This window comes from Bos indicus, chromosome 16 (assembly GCF_029378745.1).
Source record: "Bos indicus isolate NIAB-ARS_2022 breed Sahiwal x Tharparkar chromosome 16, NIAB-ARS_B.indTharparkar_mat_pri_1.0, whole genome shotgun sequence".
Classification (NCBI taxonomy): domain Eukaryota; kingdom Metazoa; phylum Chordata; class Mammalia; order Artiodactyla; family Bovidae; genus Bos; species Bos indicus.
In genome coordinates, this window is record NC_091775.1 from 5,539,685 (window position 1) to 5,563,165 (window position 23,481).

General features: G+C 39.4%; 1 protein-coding gene across 1 annotated transcript in view; it reads left to right on the plus strand.

The window, feature by feature from the left end:
• The window catches only part of CR1L (complement C3b/C4b receptor 1 like), a 54,451-nt gene that overhangs the window by 1,127 nt on the left and 29,843 nt on the right, over positions 1-23,481 (plus strand). The window contains 1 exon segment of the mRNA XM_070768838.1: positions 16,743-16,815. Within this exon segment, the coding sequence (XP_070624939.1) occupies positions 16,743-16,815 (73 nt within the window).

Sequence of the window (23,481 nt, forward strand, 5' to 3'; positions counted from 1 at the left end):
AAGGTTTCTAAGTAGAGGTGGTGACTTGAACCCAGGCATTTAACTACCCTTGGCAATGACTAAACAAATATTTGAAAAAAATAGGAAAAACCTGTATCCAAGATAGAAATTAGAGGGGTGAGGATAGTCTTTTCATACTGAATTAAGGTACCTAAAGCAAAGTGAAACATTCACTAGATGAGATTGACCAGCATTGTAAAAATATAAATGAAACAAACATACCTACATTCTTAAAACGATAAGGCTTAGAAATGTTGGAATCAGGAAAAAGTAGGAAAGACCTCTTTATTTGGGATGATGGAGCAGATGTGATGGATGGGCTAATCTTAATTGTTCAAGCACCCCTACAGAAGTGTACACTATGCAGGTATCATGCAGCGGACATACTCTTGGCTTATTGCTGCAGGAGACAACCAATTAAGGAAAAAGAAGGAGGACCTTATATCTTAAGTTCTGATCTGCTTTTATTACTTATTGCTTACTTACAATACATACAAAATAATATAACTGAAACATAAAAATAGTAATAAAATGAAATGAATTTCAGTGCATATGCCACCAGCCTTAAAAACATCACTAGTCCCTTTGATTACTAAGTACTTGAGTACTATGGAGAAAAGGAAAGATATACCCGATTGAATGCAGAGTTCCAAAGAATAGCAGGAAGAGATAAGAAAGTTGGCCTCAGTGATCAATGCAAACAGATGGAGGAAAATAATAAAATGGGAAAGACTAGAGATCTCTTCAACAAAATTAGAGATACAAAGGGAACATTTCACACAAAAATGGGCTCAATAAAGGACAGAAATGGTATGGACCTAACAGAAGCAAAAGATATTAAGAAGAGGTGGCAAGAATACACAGAACTATACAAAAAAGATCTGAATGACCCAGATAAGCATGATGATGTGATCACTCACCTACACCCAGACATTCTGGAATGCAAAGTCAAGTGGACCTTATGAAGCATCACTACGAACAAAACAAGTGGAGGTGATGGAATTCCAGTTGAGCTATTTCAAATCCTAAAAGATGATGCTGTGAAAGTGCTGCATGAAATACACCAGCAAATTTGGAAAACTCAACAGAGGCCACAGGACTAGAAAAGGTCCGTTTTCATTCCAATCCCAAATAAAGGCAATGCCAAAGAATGCTCAAACTACCACACAATTGCACTCATCTCACATGCTAGTAAAGTAATGCTCAAAATTCTCCAAGCCAGGCTTCAACAATACGTGAACCATGAACTTCCAGATGCTCAAGCTTGATTTAGAAAAGACAGAAGAACCAGAGATCAAATTGCCAACATCCATTTGGTCATGGAAAAAGGAAGAGAGTTCCAGAAAAACATCTACTTTGGCTTTATTGACTACATCAAAACCTTTGACTGTGTGGATCACAACAAACTGTGGAAAATTCTGAAAAAGATGGGAATACCAGAACACCTTACCTGCCTTCTGAGAAGTCTGCATGCAGGTCAAGAAGCAACAGTTAGAACCGGACATGGAACAATGGACTGCTTCCAAATCAGGAAAGAAGTACATCAAGGCTGTATACTGTCACCCTGCTTCTTTAACTTCTATGCAGAGTACATTATGCGGAATCCTGCATTGGATGAAACACAAGATTGAAGCACAATCCCACAAGATTCCTGGGAGAAATATCAATAACCTCAGATATGCAGATGACACCACCCTTATGGCAGAAAATGAAGACAACTAAAGAACCTGTATACCTGTGATGGATTCATTTTGATATTTGGCAAAACTAATACAATTATGTAAAGTTTAAAAATAAAATAAAATTAAAAAAAAAAGAAAGTGAAAGAAAAGATCTTTTTTTAAAATTTATTTTATTTTATTTTTTAACTTTACAATATTGTATTGGTTTTGCCATATATCAACATGAATCCGCCACAGGTATATACGTGTTCCCCATCCTGAACCCTCCTCCCTCCTCCCTCCCCATACCATCCCTCTGGGTCTTCCCAGTGCACCAGCCCCAAGCATCCAGTACAGTTCAGTTCATTGTTTCAGTCGTGTCCGACTCTGCAACCCCATGGACTGAAGCACACTAGGCTTCCCTGTCTGTCACCAACTCCTGTAGTTTACTTAAACTCATGTCTATTGAGTTGGTGATGCCATCCAACCATCTCATCCTCTGTTGTCTTCTTCTCCTCCCACCCTCAATCTTTCCCAGAATCAGGGTCTTTTCAGATGAGTCAGTTCTTCTCATCAGGTGGCCAAAGTATTGGAATTTCAGTTTCAGCATCAGTCCTTCCAATGAATATTCAGGACTAATTTCCTTTATGATGGACTGACTGGATCTCCTTGCAGTCCAAGGGACTCTCAAGAGTCTTCTCCAACACACAGTTCAAAAGTATCAATTTCTTCAGCGCTCAGCTTTCTTTATAGTCCAACTCTCACATCCATATGTGACCACTGGAAAAACCAAAGCATTGACTAGACAGACTTTTGTTGGCAAAGTAATGTCTCTGCTTTTTAGTAAGCTGTCTAGGTTGATCATAGCTTTTCTTCCAAGGGGCAAGTGTCTTAATTTCATGGCTGCAGTCACCATCTGCAGTGGTTTTGGAGCCCCCCAAAATAAAGTCTTTCACTGTTTCCATTGTTTTCCCATCTATCTGCCACAATGTGATGGGACCAGATGCCACGATCTTACTTCTCTGAATATTGAGTTTTAAGCCAAATTTTCACTCTCCTCTTTCACTTCATCAGGAGGCACTTTAGTTCTTATTCGCTTTCTGCCATAAGGGTGTTGTCATCTGCGTAGCTAAGGTTATTGATATTTCTTCCAGCAGTCTTGATTCCAGCTTGTGCTTCCTGCAGCCCAGCGTTTCTCATGATGTACTCTCCATATAAGTTAAATAAGCATTTTGACAATATACAGCCTTGATGTACTCCTTTCGCAACTGGAACCAGTCTATAGTTACATATTCAGTTCTAACTTTTGCCTCCTGACCTGTATACAGATTCCTCAAGAGGCAGGTCAGTTACTCTGATATTCCCATCTCTTTAAGAATTTTCCACAATTTGTTGTGATCCATACAGTCAAAGGCTTTGGTATAGTCAATAAAGCCAGAGTAGGAGTTTTTCTGGAACTCACTTTGTTTTTTAATGATCCACCGGATGTTGGCAATTTGATCTCTGGTTTTGCTGCCTTTTTAAAATCTAGCTTAAACATCTGAAATTTAACAGTTCATGTAATGTTGAAGCCTGGCTTGGAGAATTTTGAGCATTACTTTACTATCGTGTGAGATGAGTGCAATTGTGTGATAGTCTGAGCATTCTTTGGCATTGCTTTTCTTTGGGGTTGGAATGAAAACTTACCTTTTCCAGTCCTGAGCCCACTGTTGAGTTTTCCAAATTTGCTGGTGTATTGTGTGCAGCACTTTCACAGCATCATTTGAAATAGCTCAACTGGAATTCCATCACCTCCACTAGCTTTGTTCATAGGGATGCTTCCTAAGGCCCACTTGACTTCCCATCCAGGATGTCTGGCTCTAGGTAAGTGATCACACCATCATGATCATCTGGGTTGTGAAGATCAAAGTTGGCTTAAAACTCAGCATTCCAAAAAGTAAAATGTTGGCATCTGGTCCCATCACTTCATGGCAAATAGATGGGAAAGCAATGGAAACAGTGACAGATATTTTATTTTCTTGGGCTCCAAAATCATTGCAGATGGTGACTGCAGCCATGAAATTAAAAGATGGTTGCTACTTGGAAGAAAAGCTATGAGCAACCTAGGCAGCATATTAAAAATCAGAGACATTACTTTTCCAACAAAACCCTATGGTTTTTCCAGTAGTCATGTGTGTATGTGAGAGTTGAAGTATAAAGAATGCTGAGCACTGAAGAATTGATGTTTTTGAACTGTGGTGTTGGAGAAGACTGTTGAGGTCCATTGGACTGCAAAGAGATCCAGTCAGTCCATTCTAAAGGAAATCTGTCCTGCATATTCATTGGAAGGACTGATGCTGAAGCTGAAACTCCAATACTAGGCCACCTGATGTGAAGAACTGACTCCTTGGAAAAGACCCTGATGCTGTTAAAGATTGAAGGTGGGAGGAGAAGGGGACAACAGAAAATGAAATGGTTGGATGGCATTACTGACTAGATGGATGTGAGTTTGAGTAAACTCTGGGAGTTGGTGATGGACAGGGAAGCCTAGCATGATGCAGCCCATGGGGATGGACAGTGTCAGACATGACTGAGTGACTGAACTGACCTGAACCTATACCTTTAATGTTGTGTGCTCTTTTCTATTTTCTTTCCTTCACTCTTCAAAACTTCTCCAAAAGTAACCACCATCATGAATTTTGTCTATCCCTTACATTTGTTTTCTATTTCTCTCATATGTAGTCCTAACCATTATATTTTTTATTATACATATTTTGAACTTTATATAAATGACATGATTTTGTATGTACTTTTATGCATCTTGCTTTTGATTTAATGATTTTTTTCTGACATTCATTCAGGTGATTGTGGTTAACTCATTTTCATTTAGATTGGTACTCTCTTTTACACATACAATACAATTTATTTCTTTGTTCTTTTTATTAGATATTTGGATTATTTCTAGTTTGTTTTGCTTTGTTTTGTTTTTATAAGCATCTTTGATATAAACTTTCTTATACAGGTTTCCTAGTGCAAATGGGCAAAAGCTTCTATAAAACAGTGGTTTTCAAACATTTTATCATGATCAACAACTAAAAATATATTTCTATAGTATACAAACACACATAGAGACACATGTATACCACATCACATACACATTTGTATAAATTCAAAGTGTCACACAACTATTCAACATTAAACTAGAAATTTTAGCCAGGACAGTTAGTGAAGAGAAATAAATAAAAGGCATCTATATTGGAAAGGAGAATTAAAGCAATCTCTGAAATTAAGATAGTCTTTTGGCCTTTGTGGGAGAGGGAGGAGGGGGGGTGATTTGGGAGAATGGCATTAAAACATGTATAATATCATATAAGAAACAAATTGTCAGTCCATGTTCGATACAGGATACAGGAAGCTTGGGGCTGGTGCACTGGGATGACCCAGAGGGATGGTATGGGGAGGGAGGTGGGAGGGGGGGTTCAGGATTGGGAACACGTGTACACCCGAGGCCGATGCATGTTGATGAATGGCAAAACCAATACAATATTGTAAAGTAAAAAAAAATAATAATAATAATAAAATAAAAAAAAGAAAAAATAAATAAATAAAACTAAGGGAAAAAAAAAAGACAGTCTGTGTTTGGAGGCCCGATCAAGATGGTGGAGTAGAAAATTTCTAAGCATGCCTTTTCTTGCTGCTGCTGCTGCCGCTAAGTCGCTTCAGTTGTGTCTGACTCTGTGCGACCCCATAGACGGCAGCCCACCAGGCTCCCCCGTCCCTGGGATTCTCCAGGCAAGAACACTGGAGTGGGTTGCCATTTCCTTCTCCAATGCATGAAAGTGAAATGTGAAAGGGAAGTCGCTCAGTCATGTCCGACTTTTAGTGACCCATACCAAGGCTACAAATATATATATAGAATAATTATCTCTGAAAACTAATGGAACAGATTGTCAACAACTAAGTGTATATATATATATATACATGGTCACATTGAGATGCAGAGGAGGAGAAGAGATGTGATCTCATCAGAACCCACATCCCCAATACAGTGACCCACAGCCAGAAGAAAATCACAACCATAGGGTTCCCCTCTGAGGAGTGAGGTGCCCAAGCCTCACGTTGAGCTCTGCAGCCTATGGCATCTGCACCAAAAAGAAAATTACCATGGTGTCTGGCTTTGAAAGACAGCAGGCTTATGTTTGGGAGATCCAGAGGGCAGTGGGAGACTCTTCTCTTAAAGGGTTCACTTGCTCTGAGTCCCACACAGACAGAGCAGCAGTTTAAAAATGCCTGGATTTTATAAGAAGGTGATTTACTGTCTAGTTTTAGGGCACTAGGGGATGTACCAGGGGTACATGTACCAGGGGATGAAAGTGCTGGTAGGTGCCATTTTTCTCTCTCCTTCCATATAGCTGGCCCAGTGCTGGTAGGTGCCTTTCTGTCACTCTCCACAAACATAAGTAACACTGTGTGCCCTATCCCAACATTCCATTAAGAATCTGCTCTACCCAACCCTCCAGCTTCAATCAGTTCCTCTAAAGATGCTCCCACCCCATCCTACCCATTGCATGTCTCTGGTCAGGACAAGTGACCCTCCAAAGTGATTCACATTCTGGGGGGGGGGGGGGGCTAGCCCCTCCCATCAGCAAGCCTGCAGTAATTGCAACTAGGCCTCCCAGACACCAGGGCTGGGGATCAGTCCTTCCCACCAGTGTGTTTGTAGAAGTCATGACCTAAACACAACAGAAGGATGCGGGTAACCCATGCAGGGGATAGCCTTGAGTGCCTGGCTCTGGTGACCAGGAGGGATTATGTCACTGGGCTCTACAGGACACCATCTACATAAGGCCACTCTTTTAAGATTGGCACATGTAGCCGATGTCCCTAATATATAAAAACAAATGCAGAGAGGTAGGCAAAATAGGAAACAAGGGAATACCTTTCAAGTGAAAGAGTAAGACAAAAGCCCAGAAAAAGAACTATACAAAATGGAGATAAGCATTTAGCAGATAAAGAGTTCAGAATAATAGTCATAAAAATGCTCATCAAATTCAGGGGAAGAATGGATGAACATAGTGAGAATTTCAATAAAGAGAAAATACAAACAAGAAATATCAGAACTGAATAATACAATAACTGAAATGAAAAATTAATGAGAGGGACTCAATTACAGAATAGAAAATGCAGAACAAATCAGTGATCTGGAAGACAGAATAGTGGAAATAGACCCAAATTTGTAAAAGGGAATCATATGATACGAAGGTATCATGTAGTGTTTCAAAGCATAAGCATACTAGTATTTTTTAATAATATTAAATGCTTATTGCATTTTATGTACCACAATAAATTTCCTATTGATAAAATAAATAAATGTTATTATATATGACTCCTAGATAAAATTAAATAAAAAGGAATAAGTGTGTCAAATTTAAGAATATTCCAAGTCAATGGGTTGATCTCAAGCAAAGGCAGAATCCAATGAGAGATTAATAGAATTGAGACATATATTACTACTAAAAACAAATGAAATGGAAATGAAAAAAAATATGGAAAGACCTTATAAACAAAACATGAACATCTAAATAGAGAAATGATCAAAAGATACAAAGTGGCAATTAACAAAAGAAAAAGGTATAAATTGTCAATAGGTGTGGAAGGGTCTAGCCTTGCTATTAATAGAATACAAATGAAAATAACAATAGTATCCTATTTGACATACTTGAGAAATTTGTATGCAGGTCAGGAAGCAACAGTTAGAACTGGACATGGAACAACAGACTGGTTCCAAATAGGAAAAGGAGTACGTCAAGGCTGTATATTGTCACCCTGCTTATTTAACTTATATGCAGAGCACATCATGAGAAATGCTGGGCTGGAAGAAGCACAAGCTGTAATCAAGATTGCCGGGAGAAATATCAGTCACCTCAGATATGCAGATGACACCACCCTTATGGCAGAAAGTGAAGAGGAACTCAAAAGCCTCTTGATGAAGGTGAAAGTGGAGAGTGAAAAAGTTGGCTTAAAACTCAACATTCAGAAAATGAAGATCATGGCATCCGGTCCCATCACTTCATGGGAACTAGATGGGGAAACAGTGGAAACAGTGTCAGACTTTATTTTTCTGGGCTCCAAAATCACTGCAGATGGTGACTGCAGCCATGAAATTAAAAGACTCTTACTCCTTGGAAGGAAAGTTATGTCCAACCTAGATAGCATATTCAAAAGCAGAGACATTACTTTGCCAACAAAAGTTTGTCTAAGCAAGGCTATGGTTTTTCCTGTGGTCATGTATGGATGTGAGAGTTGGACTGTGAAGAAGGCTGAGCGCCGAAGAATTGATGCTTTTGAACTGTGGTGTTGGAGAAGACTCTTGAGAGTACCTTGGACTGCAAGGAGATCCAACCAGTCCATTCTGAAGGAGATCAGTCCTGGGATTTCTTTGGAAGGAATGATGCTAAAGCTGAAACTCCAGTACTTTGGCCACCTCATGCGAACAGTTGAGTCATTGGAAAAGACTCTGATGTTGGGAGGGATTGGGGGCAGGAGGAGAAGGGGACGACAGAGGATGAGATGGCTGGATAGCATCACTGACTCGATGGACATGACTCTGAGTGAACTCCAGTAGTTGGTGATGGACAGGGAGGCCTGGCATGCTGTGATTCATGGGGTCACAAAGAGTCAGACACGACTGAATGACTGATGTGATGTGATCTGAATACAAAAGTATTTATTCAGAGCCCACAAATACTAAGAATAGCAATAAACAAAAGAGGAAAAATCCTTATGTACAGCTGCTATTGATGAAGTTCAGTGTAATGGGTATTGACATAACTTCTAATAACAGTACTGTTGTTATTGTTTAGTTGCCCAGTCATGTCCACCTCTTTGTGACCCCATGGACTGCAGCATGCGAGGCCTCCCTGTCCTTCACCATCTTCGGGGTTTGCCCAAGTTCATGTTTATAGCATCAGTGATGCCATCCAGCCATCTAATCCTCTAATGCCCTCTTCTGCCGTTGATCTTTTCCATGATCAGGGACTTTTCCAATGAATCATCTGTTTGCATCAAATGACCAAAACCCTGGAACTTCAGCTTCAACATCAGTTCTTCCAATGAATATTCAGGGTTGATCTCCCTTAACATTGACTGGTTTGATCTCCTTAGTAAGAGTATAAATTGATACAAATTTATACCATTTAGCACAATTTAAGCAATATATTTTTGCCAAGAAGTTAAACTTATCAGAAGAGTCTGTGTGTGCTGTGCTTAGTCGCTCAGTCGTGTCTGACTCTTGCAATCCCATAGACTGTAGCCTGCCAGGCTCCTCTGTCCATGGGTTCTCCAGGCAGGAATACTGGAGTGAGTTGCCATTTCCTTCTCTAGGGCATCTTCCCAACCCAGGAATCAAACCTCGGTCTCCTGGATTGCAGGCTGATTCTTTACCAACTGAGCTACAAGGGAAGCCCTCTGAAGAGTCTAAAAGAATCTAAAGGTTTGGAAAGGTTGGAAAATAACCTAATATTCACAATAGGGGATTGTTTGAGTAAATTGTGGTCCATTTTAGGTGATGGAATGGGCTTCCCTGGTGGCTCAGAGATTAAAGCGTCTGCCTGCAATGTGAGAGACCTGGGTTCAATCCCTGGGTCGGGAAGATCCCTTGGAGAAGGAAAAGGCAACCCACTCCAGTATTCTTGCCTGGAGGATCCCATGGGTGGAGGAGCCTGGTAGGCTGCAGTCCATGGGGTCGCAAAGAGTTGGACACGACTGAGCAACTTCACTTTAAGTGATGGAATATTATTCTGCAATAAAATATTGGGGATTGATCATAGTATATTTGCTAGAGCTTGCAGGAAGGATTCCAATGAGCAATTCACATATTTTCACCACCAAATTTCTGGACCAACTGAGGAATCAGACAGATGAAGCTCAAATTATATCTTTATTGCTGAAAGGGATTGGTAGAGAATATAACTTTAGGTCAGGGATCAATGAACTAATTTTTAAAATCCTGCAATTAAATGTACTTTCCTGTTCTTGGGCACAGATGAATAACAGTCAGCTTCCCCCACCCACCCCCACTCACCACAGGGGTAGGAGAGGCACTTTAGCATATGGCTGGGAATGAACCATAATGCATCCTCTCTGCAGGCATGAAGAGTGAGAGTGTGGTGCAAGATGAAGAAGTTTGAAATTAATTGCCCTTATCCTTCTCCCAAACTCACCAGTCTGAGAATTCATGATGGGCAGGTAGAGATAAAGAGAGAACCCAGGAGTATCAGTCTCAATGAGGCCCCAAAAGGAAATCTGAAGAGCAAATGTAGGTGTGCTATTGTATATAATGAAAACAGTTTTAGGATAGAGGTTATATTTAAAAAAGGCGAGACTCCAAACTCAGGACTAAGGCAACTCCAAACCAAAGCAAGGAGAGAAAGTTGCTTGTTATTTCAGAGAAGAAGGAGGAGAAAGACAAGTGAGGGATGGAATAAAATCACTGATGGCATTCACTTCCCAGGGTAACACTTTCTAAAACTCACCCAAAATGCAACAAAAATTCTTTGCACAAGTGGATTTGGGGGAGAAACCCACAAAGTCCTGGGTTTTGCTGCTAGATGAAATGTAGTACAGAACCCAAAGCCAGCAGGGATAGACACAGCAGAGTGGAAGCAGAAAGAAGTGTGGGAAAATAAGCCCTAAGACACACAGACATCATGCGGGTGAAGGAGGACTCTCATACGGCTGTGAAATATAGGTCCCAGTCCAGTTTAACCACAACCACCTGACAGCTAACATTCATGTTACACGTGTATTTCTTCACATAAGAGACTGAAAGAACTTCCTCTAAGTTCTGGACCCAAAGCACAGTGCACAGACCAGCAAGGTCAGCATCCCCTGGAAGCTTGTTAGAAATGCAAAATCTGCATACCCACTGAATCATAATCACATTTTCACAAGATCCCCTGGTGATTTCCATGCAAATGAGAATTTTGAGAAGCTCTTCTCTAAACCATTAACTATGCTGAAAGAGAGATTTTAGGTAATTTTTTGTCATTACTGGAATTTTCTGTGTCTTTCACTTTTTTCTACAATGACTGATTATTAACTTTTATAGACAGTTTTTAAAGACCTGTTACTGAACTTCTAGTTCCAGCTTCGCTTTTCCCTGCTTCTCTCTCTGCATATGAATAAATACCCTGGAAACTGTTCAACATACAACCATAAGATAACCACAAAAGGTAGAAAGAAAGTGGGCTGGTTAGGGGCCCCAGACCTTAAAGAATGATCCTGTGGTGAGTTCCCTGGATTTTCCTTTTATCTCAAAAGATAAGTGCTGTAGAAGACTGTAAGCCAGAATAGTCAACAAGCAGAGAGAAACAGAAGGCTACTCTCCCATTAAAGGACTGGAGGAGGGGAAGCTCAGCAGGGATGTAGTGAAGAAACCCATCCTTAGGGATAGCATTGGCCCAGTCTGCCTAGCACAATAGGGAGCAATCAGGGAGGGGGGAAGCCTGTCCTTCCCACATCCCACCCATCAGAAACAGCACATCTCAGTCCACCAGCAGCCATGTCAATAGCAGAACCTGGGTGACTGACATATCTTATGCCCTACAATGGCCAACAGCAGTGGGTTTATTCTCTGCTTCCAATAGCACCAGAAGAACCTGATTGGTGAGACCTAGACTTCAAGATAGCAGCAGGAAGACTCCTCCACTCACATCAGACATGCCAGAAGGCCCAGGGTGCCAGCCTTCTACACTGTAGCAGAAAACAGACCAGAATCAGTATCTCTTGACCCTACACCCATGGTAGTGTACCACTAATCCAGCAGCAGCAGATGAACCAGTCTCAGGGTCTCTTGATCCTCCACATGGTGGGAAAAAGCGCCCAGACTCAAGTCTCCTAGTCTTCCGCATACTAAGATGTTCCAGTCATGTCTGACTCTGTGCAACCCTATAGACTGTAAACTGCCAGGCTCCTCTGTCCATGGGATTCTCCAGACAAGAATACTGGAGTGGGTTGCCATGCCCTCCTCCAGGGGAACTTCCTGACCCAGGGATAGAGCCCGAGTCTCTTATGTGTCCTACATTGGTGAGTGTGTTCTTTATCACTAATGCCACCTGGGAAGCCCTAGTATTCTACCCAGCAGCAAAAAGCAGCCTCATTAGATGCTTCCCTCCCTTGGTGGCACCAACTCTGGTGAAGTGGGAAGCCCACCCTTAGAAAGTAGCCAGAGAGCAGGCCAGAGAATTTACTCTCTATCTCAAGGTTTGAATATCCCCCATTCCACACCTAGCAACAGCAGGCAGCCCAGGGAAGCAGTTTTATTCTTACAGGCAGCATCAACAGAGATACACTGAAGATTAAAGTGGGAGCCAGAAAAATAAAGCAGATCAGAATACCATTGAGAGACTTAGAAAACTAAAGCTAAACTGGAACTAAATCTCATAAAATTAGTCCAGAATCTACACACTAACCTAAAGAAGATGGTTGCCTGATAAAATAGGTTTAAATAAGATCGAGAATCTTATAATATTCAACATGTTTAGGATACAGTAGAAAACTGTCACATCAAGAACCAGGAAGCTCACAACTTGATTGATAAAAGATATCGACTGATGCCAATACCAAGATGAATTAGATGTTGGAACTATTATATATACTTTAAAGCAGCCATCACAAAATTATTTAAACAAGTTATTATAAACCCTCTTGAAAAGAAATCTTTGAAGCAACCAGAGAGAAAGGACACCTTATCTCTAGGGGAACTCCAGTTGGAATGAGAGTGATGGCATTTTCTTATCTGAAAATGTGGATATAAGAGGGATTTGGCACAACCTATTTCAGCTACTGAAATAAAAGAACTTATCAAATATGAATTCTATGTCTATAAAAAATGTCCATTGCATGCCTGAAAACTGCTATTTCTGCCTCTATCTCCCATGGCTTTGCCTCTCTCTATATATTAACCCCATCTTCCTTCTGTGCCCAGATTTACCTCTTCTTCCTGAGGACACCAGTCCTTGTAGATGGGGCCTACCTAACCAAAGCCTTAACATATTACATCTGTGAAGACCTTATTTCCAAGTAAAGTCACATTCTGAGGTTTCAGGTGGACACAAATTTGGAGGCACACTGTAAAACCCAGTACAGACACAAATATATATTTCACTGAACAGAATATACACTTGGAAAGCAAGCACATGAAAAGATATTCGACTTCATTAGCCATTAGGAAAGTGCAGATTAAAACAACAGTGGGACAGCATTGCACATCTATCTGCATGAGTACTATAAAAACAGTAAAAATACCAAATGCTAGCATGGATGTGGAGGAAATAGATGTCTCATACATTGTTGATAGGAATTTAAAATGGGAAATTCACTCTGGAAAACATAAATGAGCTATCAAACCATGAAAAGACAATGGAAGAAACTTACATGTAGTTTACTAAATGAAAGCAACTGATCTAGAAAGGCTAGCTATTGTATGGTTCTGTTTATATGCCATTCTGGAAAAGGCAAAACTATGGAGTAATAATATGGTTTTCAGAGACTGGGAGTAGGGACGGATGAATCAGCTGAGCTCAGAAGTTTTTCGAGCAGTGAAACTAGTCCATGTGATACTACACTGGTGAGCGTGTGTCACTCTACACTTATCCAAACCCATGGGGTGTATAGCAACCTCTGAGTGAGAATGATGTATCAGTGTAGGAATGCACAGCTCTGGGGGAGTGAGTGAGAGTCGCTCAGTCGTGTCTGACTCTTTGTGATCCATGGACTATAGCAACCTCTGAGTGATAATGATGTATCAGTGTAGAAATGCATAGCTCTGAGGGAGTAAGTGAGAGTCGCTCAGTCGTGTCTGACTCTTTGTGACCCCATGGACTATACAGTCCATGGAATTTTCCAGGCCAGAATACTGGAATGATAGCCATTCCCTTCTGCAGTGGATATTCCCAACCCAGAGATCAAACCCCGGTCTCTCACATTACAGGAAGTTTTTTGTTTTTTTGTTTTTACCAGCTGAGCCATCAAGGAAGCTTGCACAACTCTAGTGGAGATGCTGAAAATGTGGGAGGATATGCATATGTCAAGGCAGGGAGTCTATTGTAAATCCCTGTACCTTCTGGTCAGTCTTCCTTCAACTGCTCTTAAAAATAGTCTACTAAAAATTGCATAGATATAAATGCACATGCAAGCATGTGCATTCATGCACACAAATTAATACAAATAAAACAATAAATATAAATAAAATTAATGGATCATATCTATGTCAATATCCTGGTTTTAACATAATACCATAGTTTTGCAAGATGTTACCAATGGGAAAAAATGAGTAGAGGGTGCCTGGGCTCTCTCTGTATTATTTCCTACAACTACATATGAATCTATGATTATCTCAAAATAAAAAGTTTTTCTTTAAGTTACTATGAAGTTGCTAAAGAGAGGTTCTTCTTATCAAAGATTTCAATGTCCTAATCTAAATAATTCACAAATATTTTTTTTTCTTATTTTTTTGCTAACTCATCTATCTGGTTCATGTATGCATAGATTCAGGACATTCTTAAAAAATAAAAAATTATCATTCTGAAAAAAAAATAGAAAATAAAAAAGGAAGTGACACAAATATTGAAAGGTCTCTCTGTTCTACTCTTGGCTCTATGTAGAAGATTATCAAATATCTAGACACATTTACTAACAGACTGCTTGTGGCTTCTGGCATTGAATTTGTCATGACTTTTCCTGAACCGTGACTTAGCTGATATGACCCTACAACTCCCTCTTCCCCAGGTGACCCAAGAAGGTAGGATGGATGTAAAGGCTACAGACTGTTGAAATGGATATAAAAATTCTGGATTCCTCTTTTAAAAAGAAGCGTGAGTTTTACCTCTCTTTCTTTCTCAACGTCATGAAAGGGAAGAAATCTGGCTATTATTTACTCACTTGTTTAATGTATTTTTGGGAGACAAATTTAGTACACGAAAACATTCTCTAAGGGTCCCCATAACCAACGAAAACAAGGTTACATTTTGATTCATTCTGTGTTCATTATGCAACACTAAACAATAGTAGTAAAAGGAGAACCGTGGACTCAAGTTAGAACTTCACCATTTTTATCCCCAATGTCATGATTAGAAAATAAAAAGAGCACTTTGAGAAATAATCTCTGTGAAGTCAAAAGCCAGAAGCGTCTCCGTGGTTTCTGCCTCTATGGCAAACAGATAGAAGGAAGGGCACACATAGTGGGAGGATTGCAGCCTTCCTTTCCTCCATTTGTTGTCTATTTGTGTTTCTGCGAATTTGCGGTGCAATTTAGAATATGTTCATTTCTGAAGATGTTCCGAAAGGCATTAAGAAACCTGAAAACAATCCTGAAGGCATTAATAAAGACAACACAATCACTACTTCAACGTAGCAATGCTTCAGGTTTTTCCAAGAACTTCCACAGCTGTCAATCTTTTCATTTGATCTCTATTTGATCTATTTTGTTGTTTGAAAAAATTTTGTGCCATAGTCTCTTATATATTCATAAGACAATATTCTAAGCTACACCAAAGAAACACTTGACTTATTTGACACTATTTCTCTTAACCTTTAGTAATATCCAATCTTATTCTCCACCAATTTTCATGAACAATGCAGCCCAACAGTCCATGAGTACACAGAATTTCAGTTGAAACAGAAATAAATGTCATCAGTTTTTCTAAATTGTATGGCAAGCTTTGAACACCTTTTGGCATACTAATTGAGAATTTTTGCCTGTAACGTTTATGATATGAAATAAGTGCTCAACTAATTTTATCTTCTTTGGATTTCCTTTGATTCTAATTTGATGAATCATTTATCTTAGATGTATATAAAAATGTGCCTTAACCTAATAAAGAAGAGATATCTAATTTAGAAGATCTGAAGAAGAAAATTTGTTGTTCAGTCGCTCAGTCATGTCTGACTCTCTGTGACCCCATGGACTGCAGCATGCCAGGCTTCCCTGTCCTTCATCATCTCCTGGAGCTTACTCAAATTCATGTCCATCGAGTCAGTGATGCCATCCAACAATGTCGTTCTCTGTTGCCCCCCTTCTTCTCCTGTCATCAACCTTTCCCAGCGTCAGGGTCTTTTCTAATGAGTAGGCTCTTCGCATCAGGTGGCCAAAGTATGGAAAGAGTCATCTCCTAGCTAGGTTGATAAGAAGTCCAGGGTTCCTGAGGAGAAGAAAGGAGTCCAGAGCCCTCAAGAAGGAGAAAGAGGTCTGGGGCTCTCAAGGAGAAAAGGACAAATGTTCTTTTCTACACTGTTTTGTCTTAGTCAATATAACAATGTATCTTGCTTGAGGACATGTTTCTCCTTAACAAGAACTTTCTGACTAAACTTGTCATGTTAAAATGTATATTATGGAAGTGGGTCTGGTAAGATCTTTATATTGTTCATTCTAATCTTGTTAATTTAAAATGTATGTTGTGGAAGTGGGTCTGAAAAAAGTATGTAAGGCCTTGATAAGACTAGCTGGGGGCATTCTCCGTCCCCCTTCTGATATCCATGTCAGAAGCTTTCTCTTTCCCTTTTCTTACTTTAATAAAACTCTGCTACACAAAAGCCCTTGAGTGATCAAGGCTGGTCCCTGGTCCTGAAGCTACATCTTCTTTGGAGATCATGAATCCAACATTGTTCACCTATCAGTATTGGGGCTTCAGCTTCAGCATCAATTCTTCCAATGGATAATCAGGGTTGATTTCCTTTAGGTTTGACTGGTTGGATCTCCTTGCAGTCCAAAGGACTTGCAAGAGTCTTCTCAAACACCACAGTTCAAAATCATCAGTTCTTCAGTGTTCAGTATTCTTTATGGTCCAGCTCTCACATCTATGCATGACTACTGGAAAAACCATAGCTTTGACTATACGGACTTTTGTCAGCAAAGTAATGTCTCTGCTTTTTAATACACTTTCTATGCTAATGTCCAAATAAAGGCATAACATTTGGGAAAGTGATAGTACTTTGATAAATGGAAATTGTCTTTCTGAATTTTCCAAGATTGTAGTTTAAGCAGGATTAAGTGTTTATTTACAATACAGTATTCATTATTCTTTGTCTCTAGATACCGAGTAGAGTCAATCCTCTGCTGCACTTATCATCTCTGGCAACTCTGTCACCTGGGATAATGACCCACAGATTTGTGAGAGTGAGTTAAATATTCTTGTCCATTACTTTACCAAGAGATTCTCAATTTTTCCCTGAAGTTATAAAAAATCTTAATTGATTTTTGCATCCTGTCAATCAGATAGCTGAATATAGTTATAATGGTCTCAGAAATACATGTGAGGTTCTGGCAACTGTTTTTCAAAGTACTTCTTTATTCTGGGTTGAGAGTTTCTGAACCTAGGGACTTAAATGCATAAAAGCCTTCAAATTTCATTTTCATGTCTATTAATTTGAAATTATGTTGGTTCTGCCAATCCCAGTATAATAACCATTCTGCATAGACAATTAGTAAAAAAAATTTTTTTGAGTCTTTCTAAAACACTCGATTTATTTATAAAATTAAAATTTTTTTTTGGTCACACCACACAGCCTGCAGGGTTATTGAACCAACCACGCCACCTGCAGTGGAAGCTTGGAGTCTTTTTTTTTTTACACTTGTTCCTCATCCTGAACCCCTCTCCCTCCTCTCTCCCCATACCATCCCTCTGGGTCGTCTCAGTGCACCAGCCCCAAGCATCCAGTATAATGCAACGAACCTGGACTGGTGATTTGTTTCATATATGATATTATACATGTTTCAATGCCATTCTCCCAAATCATCCCACCCTCTCCCTCTCCCACAGAGTCCAAAAGACTGTTCTATACATCTGTGTCTCTTTTGCTGTCTCACATAAATTTTTAAACTGATACTCTCCAAGGCTGATGAAGCTATGGAGTAATTTGCTTTCATGTACCAAATGTTTAACACACTTTCTTGAAAGTCATAATGTAATATAAGCTTCAAAAATGAGCTTGTATTTTGATCTGCTACATAGAATTTATGTTGTTGTTCAGTCGCTAAGCTGTGTCTGACTCTTTGTGACCACATGGACTGCACACTAGGCTTCCCTCTCCTTTACTATCTTCCAGAGTCTGTTAAAATTCATGTCCATTTAGTTGGTGATGCTATCTATATAACCATATTCTCCTCTTATAGACTCTTTGCAACCCTTTTAGACTGTAGTCTGCCAAGCTACTCTGTCCATGGGATTTTTCAGGCAAGAATATTGGAGTGTGTTACCATTTCCTCCTTCAGGGAATCTTCCTGACTTAGGGATTGAACCCATGTCCCCTGTGTCTCCTGCATTGCAGATGGATTCTTTACCCTTTGAGCCATCGGGGGCCCTAGAATTTATACTTAGGAAATAAAGCAGATTGTAAATTTTTATTGCAGTATACATTATAATGGCAAGCACATTAAACTAACCTAAATGCATTTCATGGTTCAAATTATGGTTTGGAAATAACTACTGGAAGGAAAAAGACTTATTAAAAATGACTACAGAGAGTCCCCTAAGAAACATAAAATATCCATGCATAATTAGAAGAAATACCTCCATACATTGGAATTATATTCAGTCATAACAGAATATCATGAAGAAACAGTAATATAATGATGACTATAAAAGTAGTATATCTAGACCTATTTTTATATTTTCATCTCTATAATTCTGTAACTTTTTCTATATTCAACCCTGGCAAATGGCTTTAAGCCTCCTTGATGAAGGGTAGCAAGGTAACAACGGTATACGTTTTGGCTGTATAGCATATGCTTCCTCAAGAAGAGCTAGTCAGTCTCCCATTTATTGAAGCTGCTCTAGGTCTCCACATTGGTCTCAAGTCTTAGAATTGGTTGACAAATAACTACCACTTTCTTTTGTACTGATTCAATCAGACTTCTGTTCACTAGATCTAGATCTTCTCTAAAGCTCCAGTACTTTGGCCACCTGATGCAACGAGCTGACACATTGGAAAAGACCCTGATGCTGGGAAAGATTGAGGCCAGGAGGAGAAAAGGTGGTTGGATGGCATCACTTCCTTAATGGACATAAGTTTGAGCAAACTTCAGGAAATAGTAAAGGACAGGGAAGCCTGGTGTCCATGGAGTACCAAAAGTCAGACAGGACTTATTGACTGAACAACATCATCTTCTCTGCTCATACAAATCAAATAATACTTTAGACCACTATACATCTGCTTCAGTTTTAGAGATTCCATGATCAACTAGCCAATGCAAAGATCTTTGCAGAAAAATCATTCTGATTTCTCTTTCAATTGTCTCTGGTAGCTAAGTGCTACTACGTGACCTCTGTGATCCTGAAGTCCTTTCATCTCCATTGGATTCAGAGAACCTCATTTAGTAGCTACCATTCCCACTGTCATTCCTGTCCTACAGAAAATAGCCAGCACAGAGTTCCTCAAGAATGCTGAAACTTCTCCATAAATGAGTTTCCCAAAGCCTTGGATAAAAGGTCTCACTTTCAGCCTATGCGCACCGTGGAGACAGGGAGTAGATAAACAGGTCTCCATGGGGTCGCAAAGAGTCGGGCACGACCGAGCAGCTAAGCACACACATGCAAATGATAAATTCACTCTTGTGTTCCTAAGTCCCCATGCCACAGGGTGTCTTCCTCTGTGGTACAATGATAGTGTCCTGGTATTTCCGTTTCATTCTGTTAAGCCACATTCAAGCTAACATATTGAATTCGGAATCTCAATTCTTTTGGTGTATTTTGTTCTGCTCACAAGTCATAAGTGTTATTTCCCTTACTCTCCCTGGTCCTACCAAGGCTCAAATCTTGTTAAAGGACTAGAAACAGTGCAAAGAGGTAGGGGTATGTTCTGAGGAGAATTAGCAGTCCTTGCAATTTGGGTTGCCAGAGTTAGCAAATAAAATTACAAGATGCCCAGTTAAATTTGAATTCAGAGAAGCAACAGATATTTCTATAGTATAAATATGTGCAATGCAATATTTGGCATATACTTCTATACTTAGAAAATTTTCATTATTTTTTCTGAAATTCAGATTTAACTGAGCATTCTGATTCCATAGCAATACTTCTTCAGGAAATAGAAAGCATGTCTCCTCAGACCAAGGAGGAATGGCTGCTCCTTCTAGTAAAGGAGGCTCAGTAGAATTTCCAGGTTCAAGGTGTTCAGTGTAATTAGAACTTTTCCATATATCTCCATCTCAATTTTCAGTCAATCCTTCTTCTAATCAATGGCCAAACTTTAGTGTAAGAAACTCTGTGAATTTGTGAATTCAATTTGTATTGCAATTCACTCCCAGTATTATGTAGTGTATTTGGTTTTCAAAAATCTTGGTCCTGTGGCTACAGGATACAAGTGTTTCTTTTAGGGTAGATATAGAAGCTTTCCTATCCAAACCTTGAGCAGTAATTGAAAGCTTTATAACTCACCATTTTCTTTCTCTTAAGTTCTCTGATGCACTTAGAAGCAAGCAGCAATCCCATTATATGCCTTCCCTCAAATGTTATAGGACAGCAGCCACTTGGTCATCCCAAATCTTAATTCTGTTGATTGTAGGTGTCAGTGGGTGTTGACTGAGGTGATTTTACCCTACATTCCATAAACTACATGTGTGCCTTTTTCTTGGGCAGCTTTAATTCCTTTAAATCTAATTGTATCAAAAAACCAATCCCAGACTCCACTGTTACTCTGGGATAAATTTTGGTTCAAATATGAAAGCAGAACTATTATTCTTATTATGCAACAAGAGATTTGTTATGGAATTAAACTTTATCCAGTTTCCTGAGGAGTTGGTCTAAAAAGATCAGCGGAGTCACTAACCAGCTGTCTTGGTTGAGGCTTTTAGCAAACTAAGCACATCTGACAGCTGGGATAGACCTGGGAAGAGGACTGGTGTAGAAATCTATGAAAGATTTTTGCTTTTCCTGATTACTGCTTCTGTAAGCTCACAGTGAAGCATCTGAGAGTGGGATGGAATCACTGTAGGGAAGCAGGACAGCAGTTGAAGTGAGCTGGGTGTAGAAGGAGAGCAAGGACAAATGGGAACCTGACCATTTGTTCTGTGCATTTATCCCCTTGCCTCCACTGACCAAGGACGACCTTCAGAGCGGAATGACTGTTGCTTCATTTCTGCCTCAGAATTTCATGCTGACTTCTAAAGCTCTAACCCCAATCTAGAACCTTCCAAACAAAGTAAGTCTGGGAAAACCAGCTCCAATTTGACCTGAATGACATTTCAGAAAAACACGAGATAACTGTAAGTTTCCTATTTCCCTCCCTCCTTTTACTCCTACTTCTTTCTTCTCTTTCTCTGTCCCATCCTTCCTTGCTCTTTCTTTCTGTTTTGCCGTTGCTTTACTTTCTTTCTTTCTTTCTTTTTTTTTTTTTAATTTTTTGGCTGTGCCACATGGCTTCCAGGATCTTAGTTCTTTAACCAGGGATTGGACCTGGTCTCATGTCAGTGAAAGCACTGAGTCCTAACCACTGGATGTCAGGGAGTGTCCCTCCTTTCTTTCTTCTTACCTTTTCTCTCTTTCTTCCCTTCTCTTCCTTTTGTCCCTTCTCCACCTTTTGTTTTTTCTTTCTTTCTGTCTCCTTCCTACCTCTCTTCCTTTCTTTCTTTCTTTTGCTAGGTAGGACTGCTAGTATGTTTCACACTGGTGGAATCCTTGTCTTGTTCCTCATCTCAAAGGGAAAAATTCAACAAAATAATTCATTATTAATCTGATATTTGTTGTAGGCTTTTTGTAAATAGCCATTTTCAGATTAAGGAAGTTCCTTTATATTTTATATTTTTCATTGCTAAGAATTTTTGAAAAAAAAAAACGGATTCATATTCTAATTTTACATTCTTGAAATAAATCAACTTGGTCATAACATGTTAAAATTTTTATTTGTTATTTAATATGCTTTTGTAACACATATTATATATTTTTGATGTATAATTCACATATTAAAAAGCCTTTTGAAGTATAGAGTTCAATGATTTTTAGTAAAATCACATTTGTATAACCAATACCATTAATTTTAGAACACTTTTATTACTCCATCCTTAATATCTTTTAGGGAGATTAGACTGTAATTTTCTTTCTCATAATTTAAAAAAATCACATTTCAGTATTAAACTTATGATAATCTCATAAAACCATCTTGTAATGTCCCATGTATTTGTTTTCCTATAGAATTTAGGTGAGATTGGCATTACTTCTCTTTTATTTATTATTTTTTTTAGAATCATCATATTTATTATAAAAAGCTGTATGTATACAAAAATCAAAAGGAGTTTACACTGAACATCTGTATATTTTTCGTTTAGATTCTACATTTAAAAGTTTGCTAGATTTTTTTAAAAAATTATTTATTTTATTTTATTTTTTTACTTTACAATATTGTATTGGTTTTGCCATACATCAACATGAATCTGCCACGGGTGTACATGTGTTCCCAATCCTGAACCCCCTTCCCACCTCCCTCCCCATATCATCCCTCTGGGTCATCCCAGTGCACCAGCCCCAAGCTTCCTGTATCCTGCATCAAACCTGGACTGGTGATTCATTTCTTATATGATGCTATACATGTTTCAATGCCATTCTCCCAAATCATCCCCCTCCTCCCTCTCCCACAGAGTCCAAAAGACTGTTCTATACATCTATGTCTCTTTGCTGTCTTGCATACAGTGTTATCATTACCATCTTTCTAAATTCCATATATATGCGTTGCTGCTGCTGCTGCTGCCAAGTCGCTTTAGTCGTGTCTGACTCTGTGCGACCCCATAGATGGCAGCCCACCAGGCTCCCCCGTCCCTTGGACTCTCCAGGCAAGAACACTGGAGTGGGTTGCCATTTCCTTCTCCAATGCATGAAAGTGAAAAGTGAAAGTGAAGTCGCTCAGTCGTGTCCAGCTCCTAGCTACCCCATGGACTGCAGCCTACGAGGCTCCTCTGTCCATGTGATTTGCCAGCCAAGAGTACTGGAGTGGGGTGCCACTTATACTGTACTGGTGTTTTTCTTTCTGGCTTACTTCACTCTGTATAATCGGCTCCAGTTTCATCCACCTCATTAGAACTGATTCAAATGTATTCTTTTTAATGGCTGAGTAATACTCCATTGTGTATATGTACCACTGCTTTCTTATCCATTCATCTGCTGATGGACATCTAGGTTGCTTCCATGTCCTGGCTATTATAAACAGTGCTGCAATGAACATTGGGGTACACATGTCTCTTTCAATTCTGATTTCCTCTGTGTGTGTGCCTAGCAGTGGGATTGTTGGGTCATATGGCAGTTCTATTTACAGTTTTTTAAGGAATTTCCACACTGTTCTCCATAGTGGCTGTACTAGTTTGCATTCCCACCAACAGTGTAAGAGGGTTCCCTTTTCTCCACATCCACTCCAGCATTTATTGCTTGTGGACTTTTGCATTGCAGCCATTCTGACTGGCATGAAATGATACCTCATTGTGGTTTTGATTTGCATTTCTCTGATAATGAGTGATGTTAAGCATCTTTTCATGTGTTTGTTAGCCATCTATACATCTTCTTTGGAGAAATGTCTATTTAATTCTTTGGCCCATTTTTTGATTGGGTCGTTTATTTTTCTGGAATTGAATTGGAGGCTAATTACTTTACAATATTGTATTGGTTTTGCCATACATTGACATGAATCTGCCTCGTGTGAACTCATGTTTCCCGTCCTGAACTCTCCTCCCACCTCCCTCCCCATACCATCCCTCTGGCAATCTATAGCCTCAATGCAATCCCTATCAAGCTACCAACAGTATTTTTTCACAGATCTAGAACAAATAATTTCACAATTTGTATGGAAATACAAAAAACCT